This window comes from Heliangelus exortis, chromosome 5 (assembly GCF_036169615.1).
Source record: "Heliangelus exortis chromosome 5, bHelExo1.hap1, whole genome shotgun sequence".
Taxonomy (NCBI): Eukaryota; Metazoa; Chordata; class Aves; order Apodiformes; family Trochilidae; genus Heliangelus; species Heliangelus exortis.
The window spans coordinates 42,874,242-42,895,473 of NC_092426.1; the positions used below are offsets into that span (position 1 = coordinate 42,874,242).

The window sequence follows — 21,232 nt, forward strand, 5'->3', positions numbered from 1 at the left end:
TTGTGTTTACAGCAGGTTTCCCAAGAGGAAGTACACAGACGACATTTATTTCCACATCATCACTCAGTAGCAATGCCATGAATCAAATCCTGAGTGAGCCTCCCATATTCATTGTTAGCATTAAGTCAAAAACAGCTGTAATGATTTTAAGACAGGCAGCATCATCCTTAACCAAGTATCACAGTTCTCAGACTAAAAACCTCAGAACTTTAATCTCCTTGGAAAGCCTATCTGCCAGGTTGTTGTCTCCATCTTCTACATAGTTACAAAGGGATTTTTACAAATGTAGTTACTTTGTGAAGCTAAAATATACACAACTTTTAGAAATTGCTTTTGCTACGTTGTAAAAATCTATGATTAATTTTGAAATATACTCTTCCTCTGCATTTGAAGAATATTTGTATCTGCTAGCTCATGATACAGATCCTATGGGTCTGGATTCTTTTAAAAGATCAATACAGACAAGATAACCATCATTAAAATTGGAATTACATTGGAAAACTTGGAGGGAGGTGAATATTTCTGCCTGCAACAAAAAACGACGTTTTCCTTGCAGAGCACTAAAAAAATAATGACAATACATACAAGTCTACACATGACTAGAATTCTTACAAAATTTTAATATTTTCCCAGTACCAGAAATGTTGCAACAGTAAAATCTGTATAAATATTTAATTTGACTCCTGCTATCACTCTCCATTGCATGCAAGAATCAGAATAAACCTAGTGCATGTTACCACCTGTATTTAGGTAAGAGAAGAATACTTTATAAAAAAATTTATTTTTTCTGTTTCAGGACTACCTGAATTAGAAAGGGAAAATGAAGTGTTGCATGATCCTTGTGCAGTATTAAACAATGGAAGCATCCAAAGCTCAGTGACTTACATAGTTTTGTAAGACACAAATTATTAGAGACTTGACTTTTACAGAACTTGACAAGGAAATGCACAAAGTAACACCTGATCTTTTTAATTTAATAATCTAATTACTGCACTTTGCAATAACTAGAGCATACATAGTTTATAGCAGGAAGTGAATATTCCAGGCCCTACACCAGTGTTTTGATACCACTGGATTATTAAAGTAATCCGTGTATCAGATGATCAGGTAAGCACTTCATCAGTGTTAAGAAATCAAATTATTGGATAAATTCTGTAACTTACAGAACTAAAACAGGCAAGCAGAAAGAAGCTAAACTCTGTATCTTAATTACCATCTTCTCCTAACCTCCAATCAGATTGTGTTCTGCACTACTAAAAGTAGCCTCAGTGCTAAGCAACCTGCAGCAGTAACTCCAGCACTGCAAGGCAAAGCAAATACCTTCACCCATGTTTATCTTTTACCTTGGGTACATGAGGCTGCTCGCAGAAAGCAAAAGATTACCTTGCACAGGAAAGGCAAGAGGAAAAGTCTTCAGAAAACTGAGATGACCACTTTTTGACTACTTTTTTTGTATTCCTTTGACTGCTGCAGCCAAGAAGTGGTGATACGTTTGGAAGACAATCAATTAAATGGTGTTTTAAGAAGACCAATTCACAGCAGCATTCAAAAATCTCATGTGTGTTTCAGTACCCAAGTGCAATAGAAAAGATCACAGTTATTTTCATTAGAGATTGCAAAATTTGTGATAGTTCTTGGCCAATGCCTACTTTGATGTCAATTACACATCAGCTTTCCCAATAGACAGGACTGGAAAGAATATTTTTGCATAGCACATATTTGCTCCTAAGCTTTCTAATGAGAGAAATATTTGCAAAAACAAAAGCTGCCTGAATAGCAGCTGAGATTATACCTAATGCCCTTGAAAAATCATGGGTGGATTTTGTTTGGTTTCTTTTGACAAGTTCCTATAGGGAGGCTGAATGATTGTGAGCTGTTAGAAGGCAGAGTTTACCTCTATGAGCTGACATCCAATTGGTATTCCACAGCCTGTGTGCCCTCTTCAGTGACTGGCAGACAAGTAACCATCACAAGATACTGACTGAATTCCTTGATGCACTCTTTGAAAATCAAATCAAGTAAAATTAAATCTGACTCAGGGCAGAGACTGAAGTCCCTGGAGGTGATGTCTCAGGTGGAGGAGTTACACTGCATGAGGAAACTGCTACCACTGATGCCTCTTCTATTTGCTGCCCACAATCACAAGATGATTTTGGTCTCCTGGGCTGTCAATTTATCATTTTTCATGAACAATAAATTCATACATCATAAATACAAGTACTTAGAAACACAATTTTATTTTTATGAGAACCGCTTTACTACCCACAAGAATCAATATGAAACTGCATTAACAAGGAGAACAGTAAAGCCATAAATTAAATTCAGCACTTTTCCTTCTGCAGCACTGAGATCATATGTCCATCCTGTGAAACCATAAAATGAAAGCATTTTTTACACAGAGCAGAAAATTATCAAATAGTATTTTACTGACCCCTGCTGGCTACACAGTGGGAAAAACATTTCATATACAATCATCATCTTGCTTCTCTCCATTGCTTTAAAATAGTTACTTTCTTGGATATGAGATTATCAAATATTTATAGTCTGTAATACCACTACATTTAGATGGCCAAACCACTGGAGGATTATGTAGTTATAAGCATCCTTTATAGACAGAAAGACAATAAACATTTTTTGTTTTTTCTTCAAAATTTATCTTCACTTTTTTAATATTGTCATTATGTTTATTTTCCAGACTGTCAGAAGAATAAACCCAGAGCAACTAATTATGGTGACAGATGTACCAAATAACACAATATACTTTACTCTATGTTGGTTTTCCTTCTAAGTGGGAAGTAGCGCAATTAAAATCCTAAAATAGTTTTCTTTTGAAGTCCAACCTTTCAATTAAGATTTTATTTGAATTTAATTAAAATAGATGCAGGGCTTTTTTTCCTTTACTTTTGTGGCAGAAGTGTAGTGGAAAGGCTGAGAAAAAAATATTGTACAGCTGTTGAGTCCTAAGAACTTTTCATGAGGAAAAACCATTTCACAGAATTTGTGATCACATTTATTTGTGCTGTGGAGAAAACTGTAATCAACCTCAACGCCTACCACAGTCTCTGCTTTCTTCAGCAATTTTGAACATTATATTTATTGTAAAATACTACTGTTGATCTTTAATGTCTTACCATCAGTGACAACTAATGAATATAAAAAGTACTCTGGATTGTTCCTTTTCCTCTCCATAATCTCAGACTTGACACTTGACAAAACTTCAATTTTCAAGAACATTGGTGCAATTACTTTTTACAGACATAGACTGTCATACTGTTCTTAGCAAATTCTGCAAAATTTTTACTGGAAGTTTTACAAGTAGAAGGTCATACCCACCTCAGCAGTAACAAGCTGGCTTCCAGCCACCCTTCATAATATAATCAAAAAGTATAAAAACAAAGCTGTCTGGTAACAAAATACCAACCCAGCCTGTCCAGATGCCTCTGGAGATCCTCCCTGCCCCCAGGCACAGCAGCACTCCCCCCTGACTGACTGTCACCTGCAAACTCACTGAGGCTGCACTTCATCTCCTTATCAAGATCACTGATAAAGACACTGAAGAGACCTAAGCCTCAGTCCTGAGCCCTGGAGGACACCACTTGTGCCTGAGAGGCCACCAAGTGGATAGAACTCCATTCACCACAAACTTTGCGCCTGATCATCCAGCCAGTTTTTTACCCAGGGAAGGATACACCCTTCTACTCCATCAGAAAACAGTTTCTCCCACAGGATGCTACACCTATGTACTGCTGCTACTTGGACTCCAAAGCTACAGTCAATTTCTAATTTTTGATATTTAATTGGAGAAGCAAAAGGGTAGGCAGGAGAGGGGAGAAATGTCTCCTGACAGAACTGGGACTGCTGATTCTTCTGCAGATCATTTTTCGTTTACATACAACTTATGTGAAGAAAAAACCTACACTCAGACTATTCACCTACCTGCTCCAGCATATTTTAACAGATGCACTTTAATTTGCTGTTCTGAGAGCACAGAGAACCTAAAATAACCAACGCTGTTGACACTTTTCTTTTTTTTCCAGGTTAGTTTGGTTTCTGTTTCAGGTTATTTGTTTGGGGGTTTTTTTGGAAAGATTTCCCCATTTGGAATTTGATTTATGAAAGTAATTTAATTTTTTCTACCAATTCTAACTGTAGACTAAAATTTAGATATTTAAAAAAGAAGACCTGAGCAGCAACTATAAAAATACCACAACTTTAGTTGGTAACATAGCAGAATAGTGAAACACAGAATCCTTCCCCCAAGACACAGGCTCTCAGACTTCCCAAATTACTGACCAGCACGACAAGATTTGCAATTAAAAATGATATACAGACTGTCACACCCTGTAAGAGGCTAATGGAAATTTTTAAAGATATGATCAATGTAACTTTTTGGAAGGCAACTAAAGGAAAATGTTTTAATAACCAAGAATTTCAAAGCTGGTATTTTTCAAGAAGGCAGCATCCATATACATTTTGCTTCCAAAATAATATGTTACAAGCAGAAACAATGATCTTATTTGTACAGAAAATATTTATATAGCTGAAGAATTACAACAAATGTAGCTATAGAAAATGCTATCTTACCTTCCTTTTTCAACCACTTCACAATGTTTCCTTCTTCCATTGTAGGAGAAAGTGCAGGCATGAGAACTTTAATACCGGGTACACCTGTAAAACAAGCACAGGATTATTTAGACTAAATATTTTTTCAAATTATTTTCTTGGTTAGGGTTAGGGTTAACTCCTTAACACAAAGGGAACTAAAAGTGCATGATTCAGAAAGCCAGTTCATCATATGACTATGAAACTCTTATTTCAAACACAGGAGCATCAAGGAAAACAAGGCACAAAGTCCAGAACCAGTATGTTACACAGAAAACATGGGCCAACTTGTGTATGAAGTCATAAATGATAAAAAGTTATTAACCAAATTAAACTTTAAGTAAAAATATAATATAGAAACTTTGGATCTGATGAAGACTACTTTTGATACTCAGGCTGCTTCAGCTTTGATTCCATTAATTTTTAATGGAAACTTTCTTCATGGCCAAGTGTTTTAGTGCTTTATTAAATGTATAAAAAACAAGTATTTTGGTACCTATCAATTCCAGCACCTGACTGATTTTGAACGATCTTTCTTGAGCAATTATGTCTGAATCTGTACTCAGGTTAGAGAACAAAAACAGACATGTAGAAAATACACCGTAACACAATGGCAAGAATAAATTATGCTTCGTATTCCCTTTTCTCTAATATCCAGCATTAAGTCTTATTATATTCAATGGGAAACAACACCACATTTCTCCCAGTTGGTGTATTACTTAGAGTAAGCAGGAACAGCTTTATAACCCTGGAAATTAATTCTTCTCCCAGGCCCACCTTCATTCAGAAGAAAAATTGAAAAGAAAAAAACTACAAGAATTTTGAGGTGAGAAGCACCTAGAGTAAGAATGCTTCTTGGTCACTTGATCCATTTCTCAGAACATGCTCCATACGTCAGCAAAAATTGAGCAACAAATCTGTGGGATAGGTGTAGAACAAGGAGGTGATCAGGCCCAGTCAGCGTGGGTTCATGAAGGGCAGGTCATGTTTGAATAACCTGATCTCCTTCCATGACAGCTCGACCTGGTTATTGGGTGAGAGAAGCAATGTGGATGTTGTCTACCTTGACTTTAGCAAGGCCTTTGACACAGTTTACTGTAGCATTCTCCTGGAGAAGCTGCTGCTCATGGCTTGACAGCCTTCACTGTATAAAAACTGCCTGGATGGTCATGCAGGGGGATGGTCAGGTCCAAAGAGTTGTGTTAAATAGAGCTAAATCCAGTTGGCACCCTGTCCCCCAGGGCTCAGTGCTGGGGCCACTCCTGTTTAATGTCTTTATTGATGATTTGGATGAGGGGACAGAGTGCACCCTCAGTCCATTGCAGATGACACTGAGCTGGGTGGGAGTGTGGATGTGCCTGAGGGTAGGGAGGCTCTGCACAGGGATCTGGACTGGCTCCATCAATGGGCCAAGGCCAACTCCGTGAGTTTCAGCAAGGCCAAATGTTGGGTCCTGCACTTTGGTCACAACAACCCCAGCAGTGCTACAGGAGGAGTGGCTGGAGAGCTGCCCAGCAGAGAGGGACCAGGGGGTGCTGACTGACATCCACCTGAACGTGAGCCAGCAGTGTGCCCAGGTGGCCAGGATGGCCAGCAGCATCCTGGGCTGGATCAGGAGCAGCTCCTGTTCCTCCTGCTCCATGTGAGGCTGCGATCCCCGCGTGGCCGCGGCTCTGCCGGGAAACCCCGAGAGCTTTGAACAGAACTGACCTGGAACCCACATCCGGCCATGAGGAAGGAGGGAGTGGCAGCAGAGCTTTCACCAGAGTCAACTCCGTCAATGGGTTGATGCTTCTGGCTGTCCCTCCACCCTCCCTCACAGCGCTGCCCTCATTACAGTGATCTCCGAGCGAGATTGATGGGATGAAGGTCTCGGTCTCCTGTTCGGTATCCACGGCCCTAAGCAGCCTTGCCACCCTACACACCTGCCTGGCAACACGGGGCAGCCACACCTCACTGAGCCTTTACTTCTCCCCCCGCACCACGAAGGTCACCCCCCCGTGTTTGACCTCTCAGCTCCCGCACACGCTCCTGCAGCCGCCCAACGGCGCAGGCACCCGGGTAACAACAGAGTGCAGGGTCCAGCCTGTCACTCACCCAGTAGCTCCTGGGTCCTGTGCAGCCGCCTCCAGCCGACTCGCGTGGCTAAGGACACGCCGGCGCCTAGAGCCGGCCGCATCCCCAGCAGCAGCCTCGCCAGCTCCTTCCCGCCGCAGCCCCGCCACAAGGACGCCGCCATCTTACTGGTCCTCCCCCCGCCCCTGACCTTCGCCCTGCCGGGGCTGTCCCTGATATTGCCTGTGCAGAAAAGAAAAAAAAAAAAAAAAAAAAAAAAAGCATCAGGGCCGCTACCCCGCAGGAAGCCGCCACAGCGCGGAGGAGCGGCTCCACCAGCGCCCCCTCCCCAGCCTCGGGCCGCCTGCCCGCACCTGACGCATCGGCAGGTCCCGCACAGCACCGGCCGTGGGCTCTCAGCCCCTCTCCGGCTCACTTCAGCCCCTGTCGCACCGTACTACAAGCAGACGCCCACCGCAGGTGCACCCCCGTCTCTCCGAGCACTGCCTTCCCTTCGCCCCGGGACGCATCTCTGCATCTCCTCTCCAGCTTCACCCGCTGCTGACCCTTCCCGCCTCTCCCGGCGCGGGGGCTGTTGGACTCCATCGCCCCCCGGTTCCCTGTGCCGCCTCCCCGGGCTAGGGCCCTCTCTGCCCCGCCAGAGTATTTCTCGCCTCGCTGACCCAGGGACAGCGGGACCCGAGCGCTCGGCAGGCGCCCGCGAGGCCGCCAAAGGACCCATGTGCAGAGGACCCCTGCGCGCCGCTCCCATCCGCGCCATGGAAGCCGCCGCCAACGCCCGCCCCGCCGCACAGGTAACGCGCGGCCACGCACAGCCAGGGACAAACCCACGCACAGCCAGGCACAGCAGGAGCAGCCACGCACAGCCCCACGCACAGCCAGGCACTGTCACGCACCGCCCCACGCACAGCCCCTGCGCAGTGCGGGGCTCGCAGGGTCTCTCCTTCCCGCGGCGTCCCCTTTCTGCACTCCGGTCGGTGGTTCGGTCCCCCCCATGCACTCTCCTGGGGGCCCGAGGCGGGACAGCTCCCGGGACAGCTCCTGGGAGAGCATTACCGCCCCTGCGGGCCCGCCCCGCGCTCTGCCCGCTGCGCACCTGCGGAACTCCGTGTCCCCAGGGCAGCACTTGGCGTTCGCAGGCGTTGGGTCTGGGTGTGTAAGCGTAGGGATGAGGCGGATTACTGATGAGGTCAGTAATTATCAGGGAGTACAGAGATGTTACGAAATCATAAAATCCGGGAGTGGCTTCAGTTGGAAGGGGTCTTCAACATCACCTGGTTCCAGACCCCCTGCATGGGCACGGACCCCACGAGATCCCCGTCCCCTGAACACTGCCAGGGAGCGGGTGTCCGCAGCCTCCTTGGGCAACCTGGGTGAGGAGGGACTATGAGATGTACTTCTGGAATCCCTGTGTAGTTGCTGGAGATGTGCAGTGGAGAGATCAGGAGGCAGACTTGAGGCACCATCCCCTGGAGTGGGGTTGATGAAGGAAATTACAGCTGGACAAACAGTTTCATGACAGGAGAATAGCTAAAAATTACATACAGCTCTTAATTCTGTAGAAATAAATGAGAACAATGAAGAAGCTAAAAAAACCCACCCAAACATCTTGTATAAGTTTTCAAGAGTCTTGTTTAGGGTCTTGTGTCTGTCACTTGAAATGACTGAACAGATGATTTTTTAATATATTAAAAGAGACTGTAAATAATAGAAACAAAATCAGAGCAGGCAGGAATAGCGTCTGAGCTGAATCCCAGTTCTTTAAAGGTAATAATTTCAGAAACAGGTGCCATTGAAGAATATCGTGCTGCACTAAGGTGAAGTTGGAAGTACTTCTCAGGCTTAAAGTGTATGTAAAAAAACCCCTAGCTGTATTACTGTGATAATGTAGGTGGAAATAATCACCAGGGAGAGGGAAGGGGCAAGTTGCCCTCTGCTTCTCTACTTTTCAATTCTTACTTGATGAGTTAAGTCCCATGGAGATCTTTGTGAAAGCACATACAATAATTATTTTTACATGGGTAAATTAAGGAAGACTTTGCCTTTTAATATCTCAGATAAACTACAATAAATACTCCAGACAATAAGCAAATGCATATATAAAGCACACAGCAATAATTAAAGTAGCATCTCACAGTTCTCTCTGTGTATACGGGTTATGTTTCTCACGTAAATTATTGCAACATGCAAAATTCTTTATTCTCCAACATAACACTCACTTGTCAAAGACTGCTCCCTGTTATGTACAGCTTTCTTAGTTTTATGTGGTTAAGCAGAGTAACATTTAGGATTTCAAACAAATAGTTCTGTCTTGTACTGTGAGCCCATTCTGGTTAGAATAACTATGAATGAATAGCTGACACTACAGTACCTTTGATTAATTGATAGATATATTTATCAGTGTAATAAACAGTAGAATATGGAAAATCTGAATTTATTTTCCTTCTGAAATAAATATTTTTAAAATGTCTTCTGGCTCAACTGCACGTGAGGTAAGCTTACATTGTAAAAATGCAGTAATCAAAGAATTTCCCTATGCTGCCATTGCTATTTTTGACTGCATTGTAAAAAATAATAAATAACACAACTAATAAGGTCTGCTCTACTGAAACTTGTGAATCAAGCAAAACAGACCTACAGAAAACTCTTTCAATTAGAAAAGTTATTAGTTAAGCTTTACAAAATAGATAATATTAAATTTATTTTTCCTTTTTTTATAACAGTAATCTATGACTGAATCTCACTGATGTAATCCCTGTGAGCCATTGCACACCAATATGTTTCAGATGAGACCTTTGCTGTGGAGGATAATCAGGCATGCATTTTATTTATGGGTTTTGTTTTTTAGTGTCAGAGTGTAGATGGCCCCGGCAAAGTGTAACTTGCATTGTGCAGACAATGTGTTATTTTGTATCTCAACTTCATAAGCATAAATTTGACTGTTGTGCTGAAGGGGAAAGTACTACCCCTCTAAACTGAATTTCAGAATTGACATTCTTAGGTTTGTTATGTTTCTTGGGGGTTTTAATTTAATTCTTTATTTTTAGGAGATGTTACATCCAAGAAATCTCATCCCAGAGCTTTGCAAGCTGTTTTATGATTTAGGCTGGGTAACAGGAACTGGTGGTGGAATCAGCCTGAAACATGGGTAAGTAGAGATGGAAAAGAATGTGATGGTTAGAGAGAGGATGGCTGTGGTTAGTCATTGATGAGGGCATTTCAGTTCCTTTATAAATGTCAAAATCAAGAGTAAGCAAGAAGGTAGAGGGAAATTAACAGAATGTCAAATTTACCCATATGGAAGTGAGGTGGCTAGTCTGAACTCATGGAGAGAGCTAACATCAGAGAGTGACTTTTTCCTGTCCATTTCCTGTTTTGTTTAATGGTCTTTAAGGGACAATGCATTCCCTGTGTCTCATTTCATTGTGTGGACTGTAGAGTGGCTTTCAGGTGCCTGGAGGTGGATGAGATGACTCCCACCCTAGACATTTCGCAAGCAAAACACATCCTTTAAGAAGGAAATTACTGTTCTAAGAGAATTATCTAAGGACATATTCTTGACATATATTTAAAGCAGGACAGGTAACAGTAAAGGAACTTTCGATGTGTATCCACTACTAAGGAATACCACTTAGGTTTTTAAGCTGTCTCCTGTTCATACTGCTCAAGCTTTTAATGGAAACAGCTCCTCTCGGTGGCCACGGAAAAAAAACCAGTGTGAGGTCCTGTTTTGGATTTGTGCTGGAAACAGTGTTGGTGTCACAGGGATGTTTTAGTTATTGCTGTGTAGTGGTTACAAAAAGACGTTTTTGTTCCTCAAACTGCCCTGCCTGCCAGTAGACTGAGTGAGCACAAAAAGCTTTGAGGAGACAGATCAGGGACAGCTGACCAAAGGGATATTCCATAGCACATGGCATCATGCTCAGCAGCACATCAGGGGAATGTTGGCAGGGGGGCTGCTGCCCAGGCACTGGCTGGACAGGGGTCAGCTGGTGGTGAGCATTTGTTTTCATTTGCATTGCTTGTCTTTCTTGGGTTTTGTTTCTCTCTTTTTGTTATTTTTCTATTTGTCAGTAGAATTGCTACTGTATTTTGATTATTAAAGTGTTCTTACCTTAACCCAGAAGTTTGTTTTTTTGCCCACCCTGCTGGAGGAGGTGTGCAAGCAAGCAGCTGTGCAGTGCTCAGTTGGGGTTTAATCACAGCAAGATTAGCACCCCCCTCACTGCAACCTCCTTTCAGGTAGTTGTAGAAAGCCATAAAGTCTCCCCTCAACCTGCTTTTCTCCAGACTAAATAACCCCAGTTGTTCTCTTAGCTCTTCACCAGCTTTGTTGCTCTCCTAAGTGCCCTGGTCCAGAAATACAAACATCTCATGGGCCTTAGGAAATAAATCTGTAACTTGACTACTTCTTCACTAGATGTCTCTCTGGTCCTGGGTTTAGTGTGTTACTGCTGAAACCAAAGAGTGATTACAATTGAGAGAGATAATTTGATTAATTTTTTTTTGCTATTATTGAAAATATTTCGGATACCATCTTAAAATCTTTTTAATTTAAATGAATTTTTATAGTCTTTTTTTTTTTTATTTAAACCTCACAAGAAGTAATGCACTGCTACTTGAATTTCAGTCATTGAAACGCATGGAGTTAGTTACATGTAAATTAAAACCTAAACTACACAGTTATAATAAAAAGTGAAGTTATTTACATTGTAGAATACTGCAATACAGTTAATTAATGTTTTTTATATAGTTTGTGGATTTTTAAGCAATGGTTTTGTCACATTTTGTCATAGGTCAGTGTCTGCTTGCAATTTCTCTTGTTCTGTTTTTATTCAGAATTGCAAAGACTTGAGTCTTGAATTGTTGAAGGGTGAGACTTTATTGGTTTTTCTGCAGCAAAAATAAGGCTGGACTTCCTCCCTGTGTTTCAGATCTCTTGTCAAGTTGAAAGCATGGTTTTGTACCCTTGCACATTCATGTGACCTTGTGTGATTTGGTTCTGTTTTGAAAACCTTCTATATCAATCTAGGGAGAAGCAAGAAAGTTATTAAATTATGAAGAGCTAGATTTTCTATTTCCTATTCATTGAATCAAGAGCTCTAATGCCTGTGTAGTTGAACAACCCTATGTTAATTGATTTTTCCTGTCTGTAACTTTTCTCAGGAATGAAATCTACATTGCTCCTTCAGGAGTCCAAAAGGAAAGAATACAGGTACATTTAATTGTTTTTTACCTGAGAGCTCATCTTAAGATAGATGAGAGCATTTTTGTTTAAAGTTTCCTTTTTCCTTATGTAAAGTTAGAAATTTGTTATAGTAAGGACTTATTGAAATAACAGAGGATTTTTCCCAGTAGTCACTAGCATTGCAAGCCAGTGTGTTTCAGTGGCTTGCATAGATTTATCTTGATGATTGCTTTGCTTTAACACAGAAGATTGTGAGACTCTAGCATTACTCCAGCTTTATGCTTTGTCAATTTTAATGGCTTCACAGGTGTCTGGCTACAGTTTCACGTTACTGTGGCATTAATACCTTATTTAATTTCATTTGAGTGATTACAAGTCTTTGTCTTGATATAATCAGTAAATAGATGGGCACTCCCCATGAAAAGGTGACCTTGCCTATCTGTCTCCTTTATCCATAAAAACCTCAAAACATAAGTATATGGGAGAATTGTAAATGATAAATATTTTGTGACAGGAACTCCCCCAGAATATAAAAATATGTGGAAAGGATTTATTGTTTGATAGATCTGAGGGTAAATACAATGATACATTTAAAAAAATTCTTCACCTGGGGTTTCACAGCAGTGCTCCCTGGAGATGTTAGTAAGTAGCTAGAATAAATGCAGTACATCACAGCATTTCTACAAAGTTAGTCACATTCCATAATAAATACAGAGTATGTATTTGTCTCCCTAGAAGGAAAATGAAACTATTCAGGTCATCATAGGTCATAATTTCTTGTTTTTTACAGCCAGAAGATATATTTGTTTGTGACATGAATGAACGAGACATCAGTGTTCCTCCAGCACACAAGAAACTAAAGAAAAGCCAGTGCACTCCACTTTTTATGAATGCCTACACTATGAGAGGTGTGTAGCCAGTGATGACTGAAACACTGTATATACACATTCACAAAACTGAAATTCTATGCCATTTTCCTTATATGTGGAGGTTACAGTGAAATAAACATTAAAATGTAAAATAAATTGATTTGCAAAGGAATATGTACAACTGAAGGCAGTCTGTGGCAACATACAGTGCCATTTACATTTTAGTAGTTTAGTTATTTAGACATTTACATTTTAGTCTCATGTAGCTATTCCTCTGATCATCTGCTTGGCACTGATTTTTAGTGCACTGTATATTAGTAGGCTGCAGGAGTCACTGAGGAATTCACAGCAGTTTTATACCAGCAGTTTTACCTATTCAGCAACTATGTTTCAGATCCTTTTACAACAGTGGCTGGGATCAGAAGTTCTCAATTACAGGGAGGTGAAAAAAGTAGGAATGGTTTTCTTTTGCAGGTAAACAGTCACAGAGAGCTTTTGCTGCTGTGTAAGAATTACATGGGATACTTCACAAGGTATTTAGTGAGGCTCTTCTGATACTTCTGCACAAGAAGCTTACATTAGCACCCAAGGAAAACTTATTTCATATATTTGGAAATACTGCAACTTTATAAGTAAATTTATTGCCTACCAATCTTTCCATTATAACATAATAAGATAATATATTTTTTTTTTCACAGACTCACTGTATAACTGAAAGTACTGGCATAAAAGAAAGTCTTAGCGAAGAAGTTTACTTCCATCTCACAAACAAGTTTAGGAATTCTTTAGAATCTCAGAACTCTGATATAGTTAGTGGAGTATTTCAGTTATTGCAGTATGTAAAGAAATATAAAAGTAGTGTTTTTCCTTGAATTTGTGCAAGTGGTTTCTCTCCTAAGTTTTATCACCAACCAAAAGTTAATACTACTGTCCTAAGACAATCTGTAATTATCATTTATAGATAAGTAATTAGCTCACACCTTTATTTAGGTTGCTGTATATCTTTTCCTCTAATACAGTAGATCAACTTTTGCTAAGATGCCTGAGCAGAGGAAATGAAGTATGTGAGAAAATATTCTTAATAGACACACTTTCAAATTTTATCTAGAATTAATTTTTTTTCTCTTTTTCTGTTCTCAGGGGCAGGAGCAGTGATTCATACCCATTCCAAGGCTGCTGTTATGGCTACCCTTCTTTACCCAGGGACTGAGTTCAGTATTACCCATCAGGAGATGATAAAAGGAATCCAGAAGTGTACCTCGGGAGGCCATTACAGGTACTTCCCTATATCTGAGAAAAGAGCCATGCTCTGTGATCATTTGCTTTCAGCAATATAAATAGATGACAAATCATATGAGTTGTGTGTGTTAAAGTGTGCAAAATAAAATACAGGGAATTAGAAACAAGACCTCTGGAATAAATCAGTCGTTATATTTCTTTAAGATAGTCTTAAGCCTATGGAAGAGATCTAAGATAAAATCTTGTAATGTCAAAGCCACTGCAGCCTGTTGAGCTACAGAACAAACCAAATAAAGTGCTGTGGCTTCACAGATACCTGAAGAATAGAGTTGTTAATACATGTACACAATGTTAAACTGAAACTGGAGCCAAGCAACATTAGGTGAGATTGATAACATACAAACTAGAATTGGGTGAACTTCACATATAGCCTGTGCTAGTTCAGGACATGTTAAGAGGGTAAAGGATTTCAGATTTATTTGACAGACTTTGAAAGAAAATTCAGAATAAACAACTCATTAAAAGTAATGTCATTACTTTTCAAGGATGAGCTCTGAGGTAAGTGCTGAGTTATTCCAAATGATGTGTGATGGCTTGTTTTAAGGATTCCACCCACAGAGTGTTGAATTGAGATCTTCAAACACCATTTGTGTAATATGTGACAGCTTGAAAAATTGAACTAAACTAAATTCTTTCCTCTTTTTGATGTTAATTTTTGTAACTAACTATTGCCCTTTGGTAAAGGAGCAAGCCATATGTCTTGCATGTGGTTTTACACCCAGGCATATTTTGTTCAGTTTTGACAGGCTTGCCACCTTTCTCTTCTTGTCAGCATTAGCATTCATTTTTTTCATCTAGCAAAAGATACCCATTATATTGAATTGTATAACAACACTGTTTTTTAAAAAATCCACAGCAAGTTTCTTTATTGGATATACATTTTTAATTCTCAAACATGTACTTATTTGGATCCATATCTCTGAGTTGTTCTGTTCCGTGCTGTTAATATAACAGAGAAACTAAAGAAAATCAAAGCTCTAGATGATATGGTTTCTAAGTACATATTCTTCCATACAAGACTGGTTCCACTGTTTTGCCTCACTCAAGGCTCCCCATTGACTTCAAAATAAATTTGATTCAGCATATATTTGTGTGAAGGGATCGACAATATGTTGTTTCTAATTACATAAATCTTTTCTGGAAGCTGTCCAGGAAAATGATGAAGATAAAATAATCAGAAGTATTTGTTGGCCTAAATACAATCCAGGGATGCCAGAATAGTTTTACCTTAGACTTCAGTAGAAGGAGAACTAGATCTGTAATAAATAGCTTTGGGAATATGAGACTCTGTCAAGGTATTTTACATAAAATGTTTGGCTAAGTGTTGGCTGCTTGTCTTTCACTAAAACTGAAGAGATATCAAGTATTGAACTCATTCAGTTTTCTTCAGCATTTGTAGGAATAAATTATTGATCAAAAGCTTATGGTTAAGGTTAGGAATGTTATGGTATTCCTACCTGCTCAGGTATGAACTCCAAACTCAGGTCCAAGTAGGAAGCCAAATCTAGGAAATCAGTCCCTTAGCTTATTTGGCCTCACTAGTAGCAAACAGAAGAGTCAAAGGAAAACTACAAAAACCACTTCATTTTCTTCATTTGCTATTTTTATAGACTTCCTCAGGAAAACATCAGCATTAAAGACTGTAAGGGATGAGACTTTGCCATTTTCTGAGTATCTGATTTGAAGTGCAAGCTGTATTATTTTTACCATTACTTTCTCTCTCCGTTTTTTAAAAATAAGCACTAGTGCCATCCAGTCATGAAATATCTATGTGATCTCAATGATGAATCTGATCCTGAACTGGGGACTTATTAAAACTATTTAAACAAGTTTCTGCCAGTGTTAATTAAGGTTCAAACAATGCCAAATATCCAAGTCCTCCTTCAGAAGAAACTGTTAGGCAAGTTCCACTGAGTAACATGCATCATCTTGTCTTTGGAACTGGGGTTCTCAGGCTCTCTTAAGATCACATATAGCCCACCAATGGCTGCATCACAGAGAATTTATTTTTCATCTGTTGACTCTACTTTCTATTTATATGCCTTAGAAGGACAATCTTATTTCCAGGGGCTTTTTGGAATACCTAAATTAATTTTGTTCTGCTCTCCAGCGAACAGCTTCATTTCCTTCTTCTGTGCTGTGATTCTTTTAAATAATTTAATCTGAGATAAAGCTTGTAGGTGATGCCAATACAGGATGAAAAGAGTCTGAAAAAGTGGTAAAGTGACTCAACTACAAAGTGATATGGGAACAAACAGCTCCACCTAAAACATTAAAGTGTTCTTTTCTTTTTGTGCCTCAAGTGCAGCTCAGGTACTGCCAGCATAGCAAACATTTGAGAGTGAGAGATGTTTCTGAGAGGTCTTACACTAAGGCATGACTCACAAGAACATAAAATCACTAGTGTTGAGGATTTGTTAACATCTTTACACAAAGAAGAATCTTTCTTAGGGAAAAGCTTCATCCATCCAAACAGAGCATTTTAAATAATACGTGAACATTCATTTTTCTTTTAGATATGATGATACACTAGTGGTCCCCATTATTGAGAATACACCAGAAGAGAAAGATCTCAAGGGAAGAATGGCACATGCACTGGAAAAATACCCAGACTCTTGTGCTGTGTTGGTCAGACGTCATGGAGTTTACGTATGGGGAGAAACATGGGAAAAAGCCAAAACAATGTGAGTACAATTTAGGAACATTGTGTCAAATCTTAATGTGTGTGTACTTCTGGTCAATGGACAATGGTTCAGAACATTAAGTTCTGACCTCACTTAACATATAGGGAACTTATGGGAATGGCTTCACTCATGATTCCACTTCATTATTCCCTTTCATATCTCTGCTATTATATGACACCTGCCAATATTGTTTGTGTATTCTTCCCTATTCCCATTTTTGGAATTTACTTCCTTGTTTGCTGATGTAAATGCAACAAATCAGCATCATGTAGCAAAAATGCTGGGTATTTTCCATACTGGAGTAATGGAAATAAATTATTATAGAGCTGTCCAGTCACACCATTGCATTGGTGATACACAGCTGAAGGAAAACATGAAAAGACTTATGTCTTATTTTACGTTTCACTTTTCTCCTTTAATTTTAGGTGTGAGTGTTATGATTACTTGTTTGATATCGCAGTGCAGATGAAGCAGCATGGACTAGATCCTTCAAAACATCCAACAGGAGAAAATGAGAACTTGTAAATGAGAACAACAGTCACAGTACAGTGTGAATTTATCTGTAGCAATGATCTCTTTGAATGGAGACACTACAGATGACACCATCTCTTCAGCCTGCTTTTCTACTCAGGAAACTTCACTACGACAGATCTCCCCCAATCTGCTCTATTACCACCGCCGTCGTGTCTATGCCTGGAATAATGCTTTTTTACAACACAATGCAGCAAAAGGATATGTATTAGTAGCCAAGTATGTGCATACTTAGCATCTATGTATAGCGTGGAGTGCAATTACTTTTTAAAACTAAAATGTGTCAGGCATTATCAGCAAAAGTCAATGTAGCAGGAAGCCCAGGCAGCTAAGATATACAGAGATACCTGGACACCCACTTTTATTCTTCAGCTCGCAGGGTATTTCAGTCTATTTCAGTTGTATTGCTTGTACAGTGGGCTGTTGGTCTTTTTTTTCTCCAGCAGAAGTGTGTGGTTGCTCTTTGATTGTTTCATTGGTTAGTGTCAGCTTTTTACCTCATGCAGCAAGTTACCATGATACGAGCAATGCTTTGAAAGCTTTCATAACAAATATTTTCAAGTAAAAGCACATGGGCAGTACTTTACTTGAAGGATCCCTGAAACAATTCTCGGTGTGGCAAAATAGTGGTAGCATCATGTTTCATGCTCTCATGTTTCACTTCTCCCTGAAAATCTAAGCAAGTTTAAAGTTACCAGTACTGAGATTATGAAGGAGTTGCTGGACCAAAGGGGTAGTCTAATTAACTTGTTGCACAGTGCTTGTTGGCCCATTAGCTAATTATGCCCACAGTAGAGGAGGAAGCAGTGGTACAGGAGTCTGCTGTCAAGTGAGTCTCTGCATGATGTATTGGGAGTGCTGCCACCTCATACCAGGATGAAGTCACTGTCTGCCACACGTGCACAGAGCCACCTTATGGCCTTGCTTCTCAGCTCCTGCAATTGAACAGGATGGGCTAACTCAGTGGTATTTATGTTCTTTTGCCTGTTTCTTCTTACTAAATATTTAATTTTAGAATATTTTAATTTTTACCTTGCTTCACCTATACATATTTCTTACATGATGATGGGGGTTACAGGTTCCACCTTACACTTCTAAAACCAGAAGGGAGTGTTGTTATACTCAGCTGATTGATAGGTGTTAGCAGCCAGTTCTGACTATTAAAACACATCCAAGAAAAAAAGGGGAGTTAATACAAAAAGAAAAAAAAGCTGAACAATCACTGCTATTTAGGAATCATGTGTGAAAATTCAGATTTAAAAAAAAAAAAAAAAGATTTTGAAAAAAGCTATGGACAAATAATGTGACATTTTGTTTCCATGCTTTAAAAACTCATATAACAACCTTCATTTGTTGATCAGGTTCTGCTGCTACATCATTTAACTTGTTCTCTGTATCCATTTCTGAAAGTTATAGTAGCCTTTATTCCAAGGGAAAACCCCCTTAATTAGAGATTAGGTACAAAGTTTAAAGCATTGCTTAAGTTGTTGATTCATTTATGCCATTTTAATAGGGTGTTTTTTAAGCTAAGCCTGTACCATATGTATTTTTTAATTTTCTTAATTGTCATTATAATGAGTAGGAAACAATTTTATGGCATGCATTTGGAAGCTGCTACTGAGAGACTGCTTTGGGTCTTGTCTGTCCTTTACCTCTTTAAATTGATACACTTTTATAAAGATGTTTTTTTTCCTGCAGCTTTACAACAGCTTTTTATGGCTTATGGTTAGCCATCCTAAGATACATTTAATCAAGCTTCTCAATAAAATAGTCTCACATTTATGTACCTTAGTGTAATTTTTCAAAATCTCCTGGAGTGGTGCCCCAGAGTTGAAGTCCTGATTGACCAACTTTCTGACTCAGTATTGCATCCTGAGGGTGAATGGACAGAGGGTAAGCACCATTTTACCTTGTTTTCTGATGAGGGCCATGCTTTCCTACCACTTCTCCATGCATCATCTCTGGCACTTTTTTGAGCTTAACATTTCAAACTAAGAGATAAGTACTGCAAAAGTTTTGGAGAAGAAAATCATCCTGTTGCTCCCTAATGGTGAAACACTGAATCAACTCAGAGATGGGTCTAAACAGAACCAGAACTTTGACAAAAGACATGGCTGAACCCAGAGGTGGAGACATTTCCCCCATGTCATGAGGATGACTGTTCAGATTTACTCAGCTACTTTTGGACAGGCATTCACTGTGGATGTTCTGAAGAGTTCAGAAAGAACAGAAGTCTGTGGTAAATAATCTGCTAAACCAACAAGTCGGGAAGAAATTTCTTGTATTTTTCACTACTCATAACCATAGGCTTTTCTTTAGCCATGTGTGTAGATTACTGATTATAGCACAAGATAAGCTGTTGGTCTCATTACAGGTGACTGTATTGTGCTGAGCTTGTACAAAACCCATCCTATTTTGCTGTGTATTCATGTCCCCATGTAACAGTCTGTCACTGGGCACTGACAAAACTAATTTGCAGTATATCATCATGGTATAAACCAATTGCCTGCTGACCTGATCCAACCTTCTGCATACCAGCTGTTTCTAAGCAGTAAGATGTTTGTGTTATGACAGCTTGGTGTATCCACCAGAACTGTTTCTGCTATGCTGTCAGTTTGTCAGCAAACAGAAGCCTCTTATCACCCATCCTTGTAGCAGCTGCAGCCTATCTTTCTGTGCTGCACACCAGAGTACGTTCAGCATCTGCTGCTACCAGACCAACAGCAGCTATCAAAGATGACATCAAGACCTCCACTGATGAAATTACCACTTCACAAGAATAATTCATTATAGAACAATTTCCTATCATAAACTTGCTACCATGATGACATACCCTTACCTCTCTAAGATGCTTCACATTTTCTCAACAGGAAATTCCTGAGCTTTACTCTCAAATTTTCACATCCCTATCAGACAGATATGAAATTAGGAATTAAATGCATTGCCATCTAGTTCAGATAGGTCTCTTTTCCCTCCTCCCCCCCCTCCTGATGATTGGGCTGGAAGACTCACCAGCATCAATTACAATTAATTTAGTTGAACAAAATGTGTGTCATTCTATTCTTACATTAAAGGAATAACCATATTTCGTTCTTTTCTGGATTTCCTCAGATGTTTTAGGAACACATGAATAGCATTGACTGTTGTTATTCCATCGTTTTTATTTCTGAACTCCCCAAACACTTCTGCTAATTCTTAAAATTCCTGGAGCTGTGGTGCTCTGTTCCCAGACTGAAAGGTTTCACTGAGGATCTGTGACCTGTGTCCATGTTTGTCTTTCCCTGCTGTTCTTTGTGACCTGCAGTACACAACCTTTAAGCCTAAGGGTGAGTGTGACCTGAATTACTGTGAAATAGAGGTGAGCACTAAGTCACTGCAAGTTGCTTACTATGTTAATACAATTTTTCATTATTAGACTCTTGTTTGTCAGTGGCAAATATTTTGCAATGATTCCACATCTTATGAATGTATGTGGGTTGAAGTAAGAGCTTGGGTGAAAAATATTATTTTTTTATATCAGAGTGTGACTTTGGACAAGCTATGTGCTCTTCCTCTCCACTTAGCACAAAACACATCTCCAGGTATTTTTAAGACTTCAGAGGCTGCAAGTGACCTTGAGGGAAATAACATTTTTATTTCCCTTAGCTTTTCTTCTCTATGGGCCTGCTAATGAAAAGACTTCTTGATGTGACAGTCCACTTAGTCTTGAAATCTAGTTGCTATCTATTGTTGGTGACCTGTTATTTTTTATTTAAACTGCTTGATTCCTGCAAAAAGTAAATTTCTGTGGTATTCTGATGATGCTTTTAGAATGGAACATGATTGTATCATTCCATAATACTGATGTTTTATAAGGATAAAGATGATTTTACATCTGGTGTTGTTCTGTTCTACATGTATAATGAGAAACTACAGAACAGCACACACAAGGAAAGGTATATTTTGCTAAATACATACTTCTAGGGTCATGTTAATTACAAATA

At 39.6% G+C, this 21,232-nt stretch overlaps 2 protein-coding genes across 8 annotated transcripts in view; one reads left to right on the forward strand and one right to left on the reverse strand.

The window, feature by feature from the left end:
• The window catches only part of PDHX (pyruvate dehydrogenase complex component X), a 25,397-nt gene extending 17,588 nt beyond the window's left edge, over nt 1-7,809 (reverse strand). The window contains exons 1-3 of one of the 6 annotated variants that reach the window (XM_071745031.1): nt 7,575-7,809; nt 6,700-6,900; nt 4,585-4,668 (exon numbers count right to left, since the gene is read on the reverse strand). In XM_071745031.1, the coding sequence (XP_071601132.1) occupies nt 4,585-4,668; nt 6,700-6,900; nt 7,575-7,731 (442 nt within the window). In that variant the 5' untranslated portion in view covers nt 7,732-7,809. Of the gene's footprint in view, nt 1-4,584; nt 4,669-6,699; nt 6,901-7,031; nt 7,172-7,505 lie in introns of those variants that run through there. The other 5 variants (XM_071745032.1, XM_071745034.1, XM_071745035.1 and 2 more) reach the window with 5 other exon arrangements.
• On the forward strand, nt 7,289-19,027 carry APIP (APAF1 interacting protein). Of its 2 annotated transcripts, none has more exons than XM_071745038.1 (7): nt 7,289-7,472; nt 9,726-9,826; nt 11,845-11,893; nt 12,657-12,774; nt 13,876-14,011; nt 16,551-16,718; nt 17,144-19,027. In XM_071745038.1, exons 1-7 carry the CDS (start codon nt 7,398-7,400, stop codon nt 17,241-17,243), a joined length of 747 nt encoding a protein of 248 aa, XP_071601139.1. In that variant the 5' UTR covers nt 7,289-7,397; the 3' UTR covers nt 17,244-19,027. The 2 variants fall into 2 exon arrangements, with proteins under 2 accessions (XP_071601139.1, XP_071601138.1); XM_071745037.1 differs by lacking the exon at nt 7,289-7,472 and adding an exon at nt 9,402-9,493.
• The last annotated feature ends 2,205 nt before the right edge of the window (nt 19,028-21,232 follow it).

Coding starts and splice junctions, on each gene's coding strand:
- APIP (XM_071745038.1), top strand. CDS start 7,398: ATGTGCAGAGGACCCCTGCGCGCCGCTCCCATCCGCGCCATGGAAGCC. Junction 7,473..9,725: donor ACGCCCGCCCCGCCGCACAG/GTAACGCGCGGC, acceptor CTTTATTTTTAG/GAGATGTTACATCCAAGAAA. Junction 9,827..11,844: donor GGAATCAGCCTGAAACATGG/GTAAGTAGAGAT, acceptor AACTTTTCTCAG/GAATGAAATCTACATTGCTC.